Genomic DNA, 15,792 nt, shown 5'->3' on the forward strand with positions numbered 1-15,792 from the left:
GCAACCTAACTAATAGGGTTCTAAAACTCCCAGCAAAAAAAAAAAAAAAAATAGGGAACCACCCACCCTCCACCTCATGATGCTTAATCGATGTAATTGTCACGGTCTGGCATGGCGGACCGTGGGGATATGGGGAATGAGGAGGACCCAGTCGCGGTGCTCTGTGTATAAACAGTGCGTTTATTTACAGTGAATGGAATAATGACAATAAATCCCCTGTGATTTCCCCTGACTCCCGTGTCGTGTCTCAGCACTCCGCGTGCTGGCTGCTGTCTGGCGCTCCACACTTCTCCTGGGGACACAAATAGAGGCAGGCAGGCAGGCAGGCAGGCAGGCAGGCAGGCAGGCACGCACGCACGCACGCACGCACGCACGCACGCACGCACGCACGCACGCACGCACGCACGCACACTAAACTGGAAAACTAACGTGGAGTCTAACGCAATGATCCCGCGTTGGTGGGAGCTCCAAGACTCTCTTAAGTAGCTCCCCCGACGAGGCCTGATCAGCAGCAGGTGTGTGGCTTCGGGTGTGGCCAGTCCCCCAGCAGGGCCACACCCACCAGGCCTGATGGCGCCTATAAACAAGTGCTCAGACACACAGCCACCCACACACACATGTACAAGCATAGAGAAGAAGGGGGAGCAACACCAAAAATACATAATAATATAACAGGTCCATGACTGCCCAGGGGTCCTGGGTCGCCCAGTCCCAGGACCCTGACAGTAATGAACTTTAATTTGATGCAGTGTGGAAAAAATGCACAGAAATAAATTATTTTTCAACAATAATTAAATAGATTCAACATCTTTCTTCAACAGAATTGCAGACTGCACAGATCGTACCTTCCCAAAGGAAAAAGTATTATAGCTTACTAGGGTATATTAGACTTAATAGTTACTATATACAGTAATGGACTTCTATACATTTTACATCAGATTAAAACTTTGGGTGTAAGATTCAGATAATTATTTATTAAAAGCTAGACATTTTAAATGAGAATAAGAAAGAAAAGTATGTCTTTGTGCCCCCTTTTCCCTGTTAATGCCCTATCGGCCCCCCTGGCTAAACTTTGCTAGATCCGCCCCTGCACAGTTACCAGCCGTCAGCTACGTAGAAAAGGATCCTGGTCTAGAAAGTAATATTAAGTAAATTCTAACAACAGCTTATCAAGCTTTAACGTGCTGATAAGCATAAGTTCAGCCGCTGGTTTCCTCTTTCTGGCGCGAAGTGGGCAATAAACAAACAAGAGAGACGGACTCGCGACAGAAAAGCCGATCAGCTGATCATTGATCAGTTTCATGATTGGAGTAGCAACAGCAGAGGGAGGGAGAGAGAGAGAAGAGGCAGTCGCTCCATATATCGGTTGTTAAGCTTAACGCGGGAACGCTTTACAAACATTCAGAGATGAACTTACACACTTGCTTTACTTCTCTCTGGGATAACTTCCTCGGAGATGAAATGCCGGATTGCTAGCAAGGCTACAAATACAGCCGCTCTATCACGTGACGCATACTGCTCCGAAGTGCTACGGTTATGAACCGAGTTACGCCATGTCGCAAGTTTTTTGAGGTGCTTTTTTGATATTTAATGGATCGGATTACATTTTTTATTTACCTCCGATATCCGATCCAGTAATTTACGTCAGTATCGGACCGATACGTAATATCGGATCGGTCCATCTCTAGTCCAAACCCCCCCCAAATATTCACTTTGCTATCATCTCTGGTAAAGAAAATAAAACTTGTTTGTAAAATTTATAAAACTGGTGCTTCTGAATGTATGGAACAAGATCTGGTCTTTAGATTGCGACATTTGGAACGAGTGTAAAATTGATTTGGTTGCAGTTTTTAGAGAAGGCAGAGATCCTTCATAAAAATTTAACACCCACACCCACAAACACATTGTAGTTTGCAGACAGTGCTCTCTGTTTTGCTTCTGTTGTCACCAGGGAGGTGCTCTCCTCTGCACTCGTCTGAACCTTTAAAATATTAATTTCCATCGCTCGCTCTGTGAACGTGGGCCTGCAGGAGGATGAGATTAGATGGGGTCACCATTTGCGTCGTCATCCCTCTGTTGTCAGCTGGTCGTCTTAGCTGCAGGTCAACCTCACAGTTGTTGTGTTTGCTTGTTGTTGAGCGCTGTTCCTGGAAGCATGATTGCGACTTTGCCTGGATTAAAGTCAGAAACAAAGCCGCTGACTCTCAGATATTCAGGCTCCCATACAGCTTTGTGAACTGATGCCGAAGCTTTGTGCAAGTCTTCTAACAATGTTTTTCTGGATCAGGTGAAGGAGCTGATGTTCTGAAGTCAATAGTAGACTGTCTTTCAGCTTATGACAGAAAGCTTTAAAAGTACTGTTTATTTGTCTGTCAGAGCTTGAACCTCCAAGCACATGGTTGCTATCATTGAATAAGCATCCAAGAAGATGGTTGTATGTCCAAAAACCAGCTGTTAAGTCATCATAAATGGTAGAAACAATACAATAAAAATGATATTTTATTCATTTATCAATATACTTTAATGTGACAGGTCTTTACAACTGAAAACTATAGGCTGTATGCAAAAGATGGACATGGCCAGTGTGATGTCACCCAGCGGATTCTTGACTTTCAGCTTTACCATTTTATGTCCTGGTTATTTTCTGCCTATAAAAATATCAGATTTTCTTTTACTGAACTTTATTGATATTTTGTAAATATCCATGGAAATTAAAACACATGGAACAACATCCATAAAACATAATACGGAAAATTCCTTCATTTTCAAACAGTACTTGTTGTACTTTTTCTACTTTTAAAGATTTTTTTTAGTTTTTTAGCTAAACTTGGACTGAAAATAAAAGATTAAAACTAAATACAAATAAAAAGTAATTAGCTTGGTAAGCAGCTAAACCAAAACCAGTACCACTGTGTGGAATTTGGTACTGTTTCCGGTGCTTTGCTTCATTTGAAATAGTAAATTCAAAGTTTTCTCCAACAAAATAAGTCCATACTTCTCTGTGTTTTATTATTTATTTACAAAATTTTGCTGTCAGACGATGTACATGATGTAAGCATCAGTCTCCTGGTGTTTGTGTACTAAAATATTAAATAGTAAAAGTTATAAGAACCAGTTCATTTACCATTTACCTACTAACATTTCAGACATATCGTCCGACATAACATATTTGTTTACCATAAATAGTGTGCTGATGAGAAATATCAGCGTAACCATCGTAAAAGTTATAAAACTGCTTATCCAGCTACCTTACTAGTACCTATAAGTGATTTTTGACTTCATTTTGAGATTTTATCATACAAGACTCATTCACACAGACATTCTTTGAAGTGCCTAGTGTTGCCTGCATCACGTTTTTGTTCAGGTTTGAGTCATCACATGGTCTCGCTCTCTTTCTTCTTCTAACCCAGATGTGCTCGGGTACCAAAATTTGATTTAGTGCAAATCGGTACTCAGTAATTTAGTCGGTAACCTAAAAGAGTACTGCCTTCAACCCTACCGATACCTGATATTGTTATAATAAAATACTACAATTTCACACACTAAAATGCAACATTCTTGGGTGCATTTCTAGTTTAATAAACATTTTGCCACAGCAAGCCAAATTATTCATCAGATAAGATATGATTCGACCGTTTATTAAACCTTCTGACGAGTTCAAACAAAAAACATTAAATCTTATCTCTACATCTTTTTTTGGTATTTATTGTTTAAAAAATGTATTTAGGTTTTTGGTGGGGATATGACACTGATTATAAAGAAATCTTAAAATCTGAGTGTATCAGTTATGACACACTAAGCACCAAAGAGATATACTGCCTCTTGCCATGCCTGGTAGTATGAAACACTCTAATACAATGAGAAGACCAGGGTAAAGCAGCTACAAAATGTTTTAGAACCAATATTTAGCAGCACAAGTTGAACTAAGTTGCTAACTGACTGAAAGCCATTGGTGCAGTAAAGTGAGTGTAGATGCTGCTGTATAAACAGCAGAAACAAGCAGTTCCTCACTTATGACCCTAGTCTTTTGTAGTCTTGTTTGGAAACTGAGGTGCAGGTAGAGCCAAGTGGACATTGGAGGAACTGCACCCTGGGAGGTCGCTAGACCTTGCTGGAAACTGAATATATTTTGGGTTTTGGGCAAAATAAGACATCCAAGGACCTCTTCATGAACTCCCTGAGTTACTGATGTGTTACTATGATAATATCGCGTTCCTGTTTACTGTAATTTTTCTGTGCACATACTGCAGTGTCTATTCGAGTGAGGACCTCTTGAGGTTTCCTGTGAAGACCGAAGGGCATGTGTTGTGTTGGTTTCCTCATCAACCTGTGTTTGCCAACACATGTCGCTTCTCCTCCTCCTCATAGTTGCCTTGGGGTGTTTTTTGTCCAATGGCTCCAAGTCATGACGTCAGGGTCCAAAAACCCCCTTCCACCCTGTCTCTTAATAATTGATGGTCGACAGGCTTTATTTTGTGTCTGAGTCATCAGCAGACAAAGGTTTGGCTGCAGCTCACTGAGGAGTCACTGTTTGAATTAAAGGCCCAAAGCACAATGTTGTCATACTAATTTAATCTAAGCAACTCTTTGCTGACAATACTAGAAGTATGTTAAAGGTTTAAAATGGCTCCTATCCCTGTGAAGTGATCCTGGAAATGTAACTGGATCAGATAATAACCAGGAGGAGCTCATTCAGCACAGACTGGTGTTGTTTTCATCCAAAATCATAACTTTCTAATGGCTCTATGCCGAGGTTTGTGTTTGATCATCATGCTGTGCATTACCACCGAGGGCTGGCCAACATAGCCACTCCATTCGTGATATTAAAGAGGTACGATGGAGCGTTATTAAATCCCGCGGGGCGTCTGAATCACGATCAGAAGAAACCGCTTGACCGTCCCAACCTCCGGCCTCTGTATTGTCAGAGACTTCCTCCTCTGTTAACGTTTCCACTGCTGCTTCAGAAAAGCTCTTTGTTTCCTTCAGACTTGACCTGCTACAGATTTTCTCCTCAGGGGTGCGCGCGCACACACACACACACACACACACACACACACACACACACACACACACACGCGCATAACACACCATCTTCCATGGTTGGTCTCAGGACTCTGCACAGGACTCTGCAGTTGTTACTACCAAGGGTGGCACAACCAGTTATTAGGTTTTTCACCCAGGACCAAGTAAATTAGGATATCCTTTCCCTGAATAAATGAATTCTGCATTTGTATTCAATCAGGTTATTTTTGTCTAATATTAAAAATTTGTTAGCAAAAACTAAGAAATCAGCCATCATTGCTTTGGTTTATTCTCAAGCTAAAATTAGGCAACATTCACATACCTCATATGTGTTTTTCACAACAGCAGTCCTGCCTCCTCCACCCTCTATAATGGCAGTTCCTTCATATAAAGTTCACACACTATTTGCAGTTCTGAGAATGTCTTTGAAGCAGACATTTTCCTGATCTGTGCTGCATGTGAGGAAGTACAACTGTGTTATGAGACACTAAGCACTATCCCAGCCTGATTCTCCCAGAATGATCCAAAGTTCATGTGTGAAAACAGTCTTTCCTGAAGGTGTTACTCTCTCCCTCTTCACACCTTCATTTAAGGTGTTACTCCCTCTATGCTGTGTCCTGAAATCCCCCTCTGTCACTCTCTCTGTCTCTTTCTGTAAAGCTGTTATTCCCACTGGCCTTCCTGTCAAAACATCTTGAAACAAAGCTCCTGAAAACCCTCCGGCTTCTTCACTACGGGATGCAGCTGCAGAGGATAAATTCAAATGCAAAACTTCTATTTTTGTTACTGAATTACTCGGATCTGGTTTACCCGGACCTTTGCTGGTCATCACTAACTTGTCCTCTTTGTTTCTGCAGTGGCACTCAAGAACCGGCCATCCAGTGGCACGAACAGGAGCAGCGATCACAACATTGCCAGCAAGACGACGGGCACTGCAGAGATCCAGATACCCGAGGGGGAGCTGCTTCTTCAGGTGACTGAGAGCCAGACATGTTTTACCTGCTAACATCCATCTGTTTTATTGCACTTTGCTCCAAAGAAGCCCAGTTCAGGTTGTGGTATTTTCTTGAGAACGCGAAGACAATAACTCCCAATTTTCCCAGTCTTGTAATGTTATAGAATCCTTCCAAAAAAATCCAGAAGCCTGGATTGTTGGGTTTTTCTCTGTATGTATTATTGTAGGGTCTACCTTACAATATAAAGCGCCTTGAGGCAACTGTTGTTGTGATTTGGCGCTATATAAATAAAACTGAATTGAATTGAATTGAAGCCTGAGAACTCAGACTTCAGGTTTAAGCCTGAGTTCTCAGGCACACTTATGAAGCTGCAGACCTAACCTGCTCTAGAGGAGATTATTTTCCAAATAAGATATCAAAACAGACAAAATAGCATCACCATTCCCGGAAAACCCTTCAGACGTGGGTGCTCAGATGGCCTGAAGTTTTTAGAGGTCATTTGAAGTTTTTGTCTTTACAACATAGATTCTCCTTCATCACGCAATTAAAAGCAAAACCAGTGTTATGGCCAACCTATCAGATGGAAAACAGCTGCTCCAAACTTCAGGAGCTACTACCTAAAAGGTGGTCGCCTGTGGATATGAAATTTAAAGGTGTGGAACAGCTAAATAGCCCCGATCACATGGAATAACTTATCAGCAAATCAGCTACATAAGCAGCAGCCATGCAGAGTTCACAATGAATTCTAAATGTCATTGAAATCAAATAAAAGGAAGAAAGAAAAGCATGATTGATGATAAGGGAACTTTTAAGGGTCACTTTTAAGTTGAACCAAACCCTCTTGTGGTAAAATTTACACCTAAATTTATTCAAAACCATATCGATTCAGTACCAATACCATCGTTGGTATTGATATTTGGATCAATCCGGGCAACCTCTGAAACCATCTAATAACTGTAGAAGAAACAGATGTGTTTCGCAACATGGTTTTTAAAGCTCAGCTAGTCTTTTTCATCGGTGTCACTGCTAACTGAGTGCCTCTGAGGCTCTCAGTCTGTGGCTTTTTTCGCTGCATCATGCAGAGAGTGTCCACACTTGGTGGTTTATAAGGTCAGTGGAAACCTTGTGATGGAGGAGAGGCTGCTCTGCACAGCAGGACGCGGAGACAAATGGCTTGTTTTCCTCAACTTACAGCAGTGACATCTCCCCTTTGGATGTGCACTCGAGAGTTTCACTTCGCCACAGTGAGCTGTTGTTTAACTGAACATGACTTCCATCTCACACTTTTGCTGTTATTACTCCCTGCACTTGGTAAAGTTATTTAAAAATATATGTATATAAAAAAAGAATTGAATAGGGGGCTCAGGATACTTAAGGTGAACACAAACACTGAGAATTAATACTGCTCCATAACATCAGCTTACCTCGGTGTTTCAGGAAAATTCGTTTGCACACTGGATATTTCCTGGTCCAAAGGTTCCTTCACTTCCCCAAAGTAAACAAACACTCAGACACCACTAAGAGCTAAAAATGGTCCAGGTATTTTTAGCTCCAATAAAATGGTCAGTGTTTAAGTTTAACATCCAGACATCCATAAAAGAGAGAATGTACAAGATAGAAGTTAGCATTAAAAGAAAACACAGGATTTCTATAAAGTTGGGTGTAAACAAAGACAGAAAACTAAACAGCAGCGACGTATGGAAAGTTAGTGAAGTTGGGCTAGTTTATATATTGTAGTGTGCCAGCTGGTGGTTAGCTACAGTGCTATGGTTAGGCTAACACAAACACATTAGCACAGGAAAGATGGAGGATGAGGGTTAAATTATTCTCAATAAAGGTTTTTGTTGAATGGCAGAATGGGCAGAGACAAATGCCATCATTGGGCAGGAAGAAGATGCCGAAAACAAACCGACCCGGTTAAATAAACACTGACTCACTACACTGTCTTCTGGTCAAATTTGGTATTTGCACGACAGTACAGTCCAGGCCTAGTGTGACATGAGCAGGATATCTCGTCAACACAACAAAGGATATAAAATCACAGAAGTTGTTTCTCAGAGTCAGAGAGACTAAGATAAGATACCTTTAACATACAATACACAAACATCACATTGGGGAGACAGGTCAGGCTAGGTAGCACTGGCCGGTCGACCACATGAGCAGCGACCCGGAACCGAAACAATCGAAAATGCACAACATGAGGAAAGACGAGGAGAAAAAAGAACTCCCCCCAGACTGAGCTCCAACAGGGAGATCAGTTTGAGAACAGAAAAAAACACCTCAGCACATAGCACATAAATCATCACATCTCACAACATAGAAGACATAAGCTTCGAAGGTGTTTGGGGGGGGGTGAGTGTAGGTCTGTGTCAGTGTACATGCATATGTGTGCGTGTGTGTGTGTTCTATGTTCAGCCGAGAGAAAGTGTCCCTTCACTCAGTTAGGCAAAAATTCCCATTCTTCTGCTCCAAGATCTTATCCATATTGCAGAGCCATGAGCTTCTCCAAGATCTTGTCCATATTGCGTTCAATAAACACAGTCTGAGTACTCACAGCCCTGCCCATCGTCTATCATGTTGGCCAGCCTTGTGGGATTTTGAACAGCTGTAGCCGCTTCTTGTTCTTCGATAAGCCAGGTCTGAGCCAGCTCCAATCAGTCAGAACTCTGTTATCATGGTTTTTCGAATTGGTAGATGTCATTCAATGTCCTCCATCAAGAGTGTCACCAGACACACGACGCAACCGACCATCGAGTATCCGTCAGCAAACGTCTCCGCAGGACAATCGGGATCTCCCAAGCCCAGGAGTTTGTCATTTTCGTTAAGGGACCAGTTGATCAAATCCATAATTCTTCTTCTTTACAATCTGTTTATAGATTTAGTTCGTTCTGGGAGGTTTTACACTATTTTAAATAATTAATGATAAAATTAAAATACAGGAAGACATGTCTGGATGTTTTCAGTCATCCAGATCCTGGTGGTCTAAAGTGTTGGAGTCGAAGGCACCTGGACTTGGTTAAGTTTTAAAGATGTTTCTTTTGAGTTCTGAAAGCTCAAGGGTATTCTCTATCCGAAGGACTGTCGCCTTGTCGGTGGCCCAGACACTCTAGGACGTATCAGAGGATGTTTGTGAGTCGGTGCCCCACCCTGTAGTCCCATGAATCATTAAGGTTACTTAGATTGAGGTGTGAATGTTAGTTAAATGGTCTTTTTTGGGCTCTCAGGACTGTGTTACAGGTGGCTGATAGCTGGCTGATAGTTGTGGACTATAACCTGTGGTCATTCCAGATGACTTCCTGTACTCTTTCCTCAAACCATCCGCTTTCTTGTTCCAAAAAGCGTTATTCCGAATGTTTGTCATAGTCAGAATCCTGCTTTATGATGGCAAAGACTAACTGTTGTTAGACAATTGTTAGTCCGTCATGCCTGTCATTTTGAATGCAAAAACTATCGATCCGATTATTGCAGAGAAGAAATTAAATGCACATTTAGCTGTTTTGGCATTTAGCTACTCCAAAGACATTTGATTGACTTCTCATTTATTGCATGCCAATCTTGCCTCGCCTTATAAACCTATGTACTGTATTACTGTACCTTTATATGGCTCCATAGAGTAGTTGTTAACATATTTACCTGAAAAAGATCATCAGTTTTAGAGCAGGAGGAGACACAAATTACTGTGACAGCTGTGTAATCCCATCTGTTGTGGCGATTCTTTGCAAATAAGCAACCGAAAGGTGCTTAATGGTAAATACGGTAGTAGTAGTAGGTGTAGGGGTGGGCGGTATAAACGGTATACGGTAGAAACGATATGAATTTGGCCAGCGATAGAGATTTTGACTATATCGCTCTCCCACTATAGCGCATGTTGATGGTGTCATTAAAATGCGCTTGTTTTGGTCAAAAGTATCGCAGCGACTGCAAGTAGTATCATCTGCAAATTATGCCGGGCGACAGTAATAGCGAACAGATGAAGCACGTTTTGGAATATGAGGAAAGCCAAAAACTGCGCTTCCTCCACTTCCGTACCACTGATTCATTAATGTCGAATTCTCTCGCAGCTGCTCTATTCCCATGTTGTTGCAGTATATTAATAACTAACCATGTATTCTGGATGGATTGTCTCAGTTGTTCTCCTGACTGAAGTTTGATCCATTTACAGCATCCTGCCATGCGACTGCATTTGTCCCTAACCATCAGGAACCCTCACATTAACTTTTATCGAGTGGAAAAAGGTTAGCATTCATCCTCCAACTTCACATATTTTATGTTATGCTAACATAGCTGTGTCGCTAGCAATCACATAGCACATCATTATATACCAGCTAGTCCAACTTCAGCAACCCTAAAAAAGTCACTGCTGTTTAGTTTTCTGTTTTCATTTATGTTGCAAGTGATAGCAAAGCTGTACGTTTAAATTTTTCAGAAATCTTTCAGTCAGAACATGGTATGTCATGTTTAGGTGGAAACTAGCGAGCTAACTTCCTGCTAGCCTCTAAATTCTGTTTTCATGGATAAATTCTGTTTTCATGGAAGCCTGGATGTTAAACTTGATTGTTACACCTGGTAAAACAGGACGCTGATCATTTTATTAAAGATGAAAGAATTTAGACAGTTTTTAACTCTCAGTGATGCTGCAGTGTTCATTTGACTTTCGGAGTTTTGCGGACGGAGTTTTGGACCCAGATTACTCTGCGAGGCTCCTGACTACGGTAGCCATAATGCTCCGACAATCTATCAAGCGGTGCGCCTTCATGGCTTACCAAAGTCGTACTTAAACATTTTTTGACAGATTTTTGAGCGCCGTGTACCACATAAAATCGGTTCGAGGTCAGTTAGTACAACCAGAATTCTTTGGTATACCAAAGAAAAGAAAATATCGTGATATATATGTCGTTACCGCACATGCTTCAAATTATACCGCGATATGGATTTTAGGCGATTTACGCCCAGCCCTACGTAGGTGTCATCATGGCTCTTCTTTCCATTTTGTTTGTTTAATTTTGTTCCAGTCGATGAAAGGATGATGTGAAACATAAACCTTCTGCTGCTAGGAAGTTCGGCAATGTAGTCCACACATTATGTAATAGGATATACTTGAAATGTACCTCTTCAGTGTCAGCAAAACTTTTGATTCAGCAAAACAACCGAAACTAGACCTCAAGAAAAGACAATGTTTGGAGGTCACTCTGGTAGATGGCTGACATTTTTATTCAGTGTCTTTGGTACTGGTATATAACCCATAGAGGGCACTCAGAATAAAAGTCTGAATTGACCAGTTATAAAATGCAGATACTTTTAGAGACGGACTTTAACACAGAGTTCACCGACCTCAATCTGTTTATTGATAAATGCATTGATCCCAAGGGCTCGGTGAGCAGCAGCAACGAAGAGGAGGAGGAAGGCTGCACCTTCCTGTCTTCAGCTGCTCTCTTCCATTACAGACAGCAATCCATGAATTATACAGAGCCGGTGAGCGCATCTATTATTGAAGTGAAGACGAACAAAGTGTGTTGGTGGAAATAAACTAAAAGCATTTAAAGTATTCTAGGATGTTTCACAGTATAGCCCTGAATCTAACACACACACAGCCCAGTGCTGATTGTGTGTGCGGGAGCAGAGATAAAGAGGACTGACAGCCGACTCAGAGCACTCTGCACAGAACAGGAAGAGGAGAGGGTCGGATTAGACGAGGCGAAGCTTTAAATTCGTCTTTGAGGCTGGAGTAGACAAACACACACACACTCACACACAGTTCTCCTGTGTTTTGTTGGCACTGCTTGCTGCCACTGGGTTGTCGTCTTTCAGGGAACGCACAAACATTTATAACACGAACACACACGCAAACACACTCGGTCTCAGTCTCTGGAGACAGAGACCGACCTGCAGACAGAAGAAGCTACTGTAAATATTTATACACAGAACATGTGTGCCACTACACTGTGTACTGCATGTGTGTGTGTGTGTGTTTGCACACTTTGCACAGATACAGATTTTATTCTGTTTAATATTTTAACGTCTGTTTTTTAACAGGTGTATTCTCCTCATTTCTCCTCATGCACAGCTCAAAATGATCCTTATTTATTCTAAGCCTTTCAGTTCCTCCTCTGAAGTGAGCTGTTTTAGCTCCTCCCCTTTAAGCAAGTTTTCTTCTGATTGGCTGTCCCTCACAAACAGGCCCTTTTGAACAGCAGGTGCATGGGACTTCTGTACCTGAGATGACCATATCAGGGATATCATATTAGGGACATGATCAAAAGTGGGTCAACGACCTTCTTGACTCCCACCAGACTCTCCACCATTTGGTTAAAGAAGTCCAGTCGCTTTTCTTTCCAAACTCCTTAGGTTACCATGACCTGGATGACTGAGAACCTACACAGCCAGTAGGGAAATCCGCTCCCTATGACATCATAAAGAACCAAGAGTAGAAAAACTAGGGGAGACTGAGGGTTTATAGCATTCTGAATCCCGAGTTTTTGTCTCAGAGGGATTATTTGTGCATATACATGATTTGAATTGTGAGCACCTCTGGAACATGTGATACATGACAGAAAATAAGTAAAAACTGTAGATCCATAAATGATAATCCATATATGATAAAAGTGAATAGTTAAAACTACACTTACTGGTTTCTCACACTTAAGCTGGACTCAGGTTTGCATTCGAATTATGTTTGGCAGCTGCTTTATCATCATCATCATCATTATTATTATTATTATTATTATTATTATCATTACTATTATTATTATTGTTATTTATTACTTGTGGGAAATATCTTTGCTTAGTTTGGAAAGCGGAATTTTTACACATTCCTGGTAAAAATTGCAGCCGTCCCTCTTTATCTGTTGCTAATATACCTGCAGCTGATCGGTGTGAGTCTAAACTGTAGACCAGTGCATTTATTTTAAACCTGTAGTTAGCAATAAATTCACAGTTTGTAGAATACAATGTATACAATGTAATGTATTCTACAAATGTAGAATACATTTTTTAAAAGAATTAGGGTACTCGGTAGTTGTAAAAATGATAAGGGGGCAGTATAATTAAAAGGACAGTCTTTAAAGCAAAAATAATGATCAACTGTGAGCTGATTACAGTGATTACAGTGAAGCAGAACAGACAGTTGGGTGGATGAAGGTTTTATTAGAAGAAATCAGAGTTTGGGTTGCTGCCCCCCCCCCACCTCCCTCAAGTGAGACCCCCACTCCCCGCTTGCCTCCACAGTGTGAATTATTCAGCAGCTGAGAGACCCCGTCTCGTTCCGGGCCTGATGCTAATGCATTTTTGACATCTTGCAATGGATTTTCAAAGAGGTTTCAAAAGCAAACATTGAGTTTTGACCCAGCAGCAGTGATCCGAGTCTTTGAAACCCATCCGGGGCCTCGTGCGGAAAGCGGGGACATCTGCGGCATGCGTGTCCGTTCATATAAAGACTTTGCTTCTACGGAGGTCGCAAGCATCTTGGTCCTCATCGGAGAGGTGTGGGCGGATGCTGGCAGCATGCCGCTGTGACTCTCGGCAGCATCGGGACACCGTGTCATCACCTCCTCACGGTGCCCTGAGGCTCTGAGGAGGGAGAGGAGGAGCGATGATGGAGGTGTTAGTCATTCAGTAGTGACCTCCTTCTCCTCCAACCTCCTCCTCCGCCACATGACTTCTCTTTGAACTGACATCCTCTCCTCTCCAGCCTCTTTCTAGGCCCCGGGGAGAAGTCTCATCCCTGCTTGTTTCCTCTCTGCTCACTCTTGTTTTGCAGCCTGTACTCTTCCTGGTCCTCTATGAACTAATCAGAGCTGGAGTTTGAGATTCAGAAGTCTTAATTTGCTTTTTTTTACCTCCAGCTAAATGACATTGTAAATTTAATTTATGAAATTTCTAGAAAGCAGCTTTTCTGCTGAGATTATTCCATATAATTACAGAACAAAAGGGAGGTCGTTCTTAGTCTCAGAGTGCAAAATGAAGCAGTTATGTAAAAGCTATTGGAGTGTCTCAGTTCCACACACGGTGTCCTTGGGCGATGGTGGGTTAGGCCATGAGCGAGACGAGTGTGGGACTCTCAGTTAATCTTTTTTACACTAAGGGTAGCACATGTGAAGGCGAAAGATTTAAATAAGCTGCAGCGTCTGTACCTAAAACTGCATTTCTTCTAGTGGCCACTGGAGGCTGCCTCCAAAAGTGACTGTCCATCCATCCATCCATTCGCTTCCGCTTAGGCGCGATACACCCTGAACAGGTCGCCAGTCTGTCGCAGGGCCAACACACAGGGACAGACAACCATTCACACTCACTCGCACATTCACACCTAGTGACAATTTCGATTATCCAATTAACCTATCCCCACAAGCTGCATGTCTTTGGACGGTGGGAGGAAGCCGGAGTACCCGGAGGGAACCCACGCAAACACGGGGAGAACATGCAAACTCCACACAGAAAGACCCTGGCCTGATGGTGGAATTGAACTCAGGACCTTCTTGCTGTGCGGCAACAGTGCTAACCACCGCGCCACCGTGCTGCCCCCAAAAGTGACTGTCACATTTAAAATGTCTGACTTTGAACTCTGTGGATAGATAGCACTACATGGTAGCTGTGTGGAGTCGGGGGTGGTGGGGTTGTTTATAACTCATTCATATATTTAGTTATACTGTTGAACGCTGTTGGCTGAGATCATGATGGAATATCAGATGCTGGATGAAAGTTGTTTTTTTCATATTTGTACAATATTTATCGGTGACTTCATAAGAATATCAGCATTTTAAGCATGTTAAACTTATCCAAAACTTACCTCGCTGACCCATTCCTGTTTTATCAGGTCACATCACAAACGTGATCACCATCAGTGAGATGATACAATCGGCAAGTTTTCTCTCCACAGGTCCTGAACGGCTTCGTTCTGGTGGTCACAGCTGAGGGAATCATCTTCTTCTGCTCTCACACCATCCAGGATTACCTCGGCTTCCATCAGGTAACAAATTCCTACAATTGATGATTAAACCGGGGTCAGACTTTGGATTATGTGATGTCGTTATGGTTACAGCAAGAAGACAGAGTGTTGTATCTCCTTGTTTCTAGCTAATAGTATCAGTCAACAAATCTGTTAACGCTTAAGAACGTGATGGTAAAGTACAAAAATGTATACCTCAAGAGGATTGTAGGCCTTTATTTTCCTTTTTATGTGGACGCTGGTTTTTTCCTCATCGTATACAAAGATACTACAGAACCTTATAAAACATCCTCAAATTCAAAAAACTGAATATCATTTATCAAAGCACAGATTTGAAGAATGAACCATTTGGAGCTTCGACTCAGATAAAGGTACACAGCAAAGCAGAATCCCAGCAAGAAGTAGGACAGGCCCTGGAGTGAAAATGCTGGAGTTTGGTGGAAATTTGGATGAGGATCTGAGCGACCCTTGTTGTCCACTCGTTTGGTCATTCCTGCTCTTTTTGCCTTTGTTTATTTTCTTGAGATGAAGAGGATTGCGAGAGCAGCGAGAGGATTGAAGGAAGCGCACATATGGAGCGGGAGGTTTAATCCAATTGGCTTCACGACGAGGCGACACTGCGTCCAGTCTAATCTCATTCTGGACAACGCGATTATCAAATTACCCAAAGTCTGTCTATCTGCGTCTAAATCTGGCCTGCAGGTTTAGATATTCACACAGTCTATGTGAGCATACTGTAAACAAACACACACGGATTAGGGTGTGAACGTGACCTTTCACCCCTCACTTCCCCATCCACCTGAGGCCCGTCACCTTGCGTTTACTAAACAAGCTCAAATCCGGGGTGAAGCTGCCGTTCCTGCTCACGTGCAG

At 42.1% G+C, this 15,792-nt stretch overlaps 1 protein-coding gene across 2 annotated transcripts in view; it reads left to right on the forward strand.

Annotated features, from left to right (window-relative positions):
• LOC116316847 (aryl hydrocarbon receptor-like) overlaps positions 1 to 15,792 on the forward strand; it is a 55,352-nt gene that overhangs the window by 10,104 nt on the left and 29,456 nt on the right. For both annotated transcript variants that reach the window (XM_031735497.2, XM_039607319.1), the window contains exons 3-4: positions 5,880 to 5,995; positions 14,851 to 14,940. In XM_031735497.2, coding sequence (XP_031591357.1) covers positions 5,880 to 5,995; positions 14,851 to 14,940 — 206 coding nt within the window. The remainder of the gene's footprint in view (positions 1 to 5,879; positions 5,996 to 14,850; positions 14,941 to 15,792) is intronic.

This window comes from Oreochromis aureus, linkage group 23, assembly GCF_013358895.1.
Source record: "Oreochromis aureus strain Israel breed Guangdong linkage group 23, ZZ_aureus, whole genome shotgun sequence".
Classification (NCBI taxonomy): Eukaryota; Metazoa; Chordata; class Actinopteri; order Cichliformes; family Cichlidae; genus Oreochromis; species Oreochromis aureus.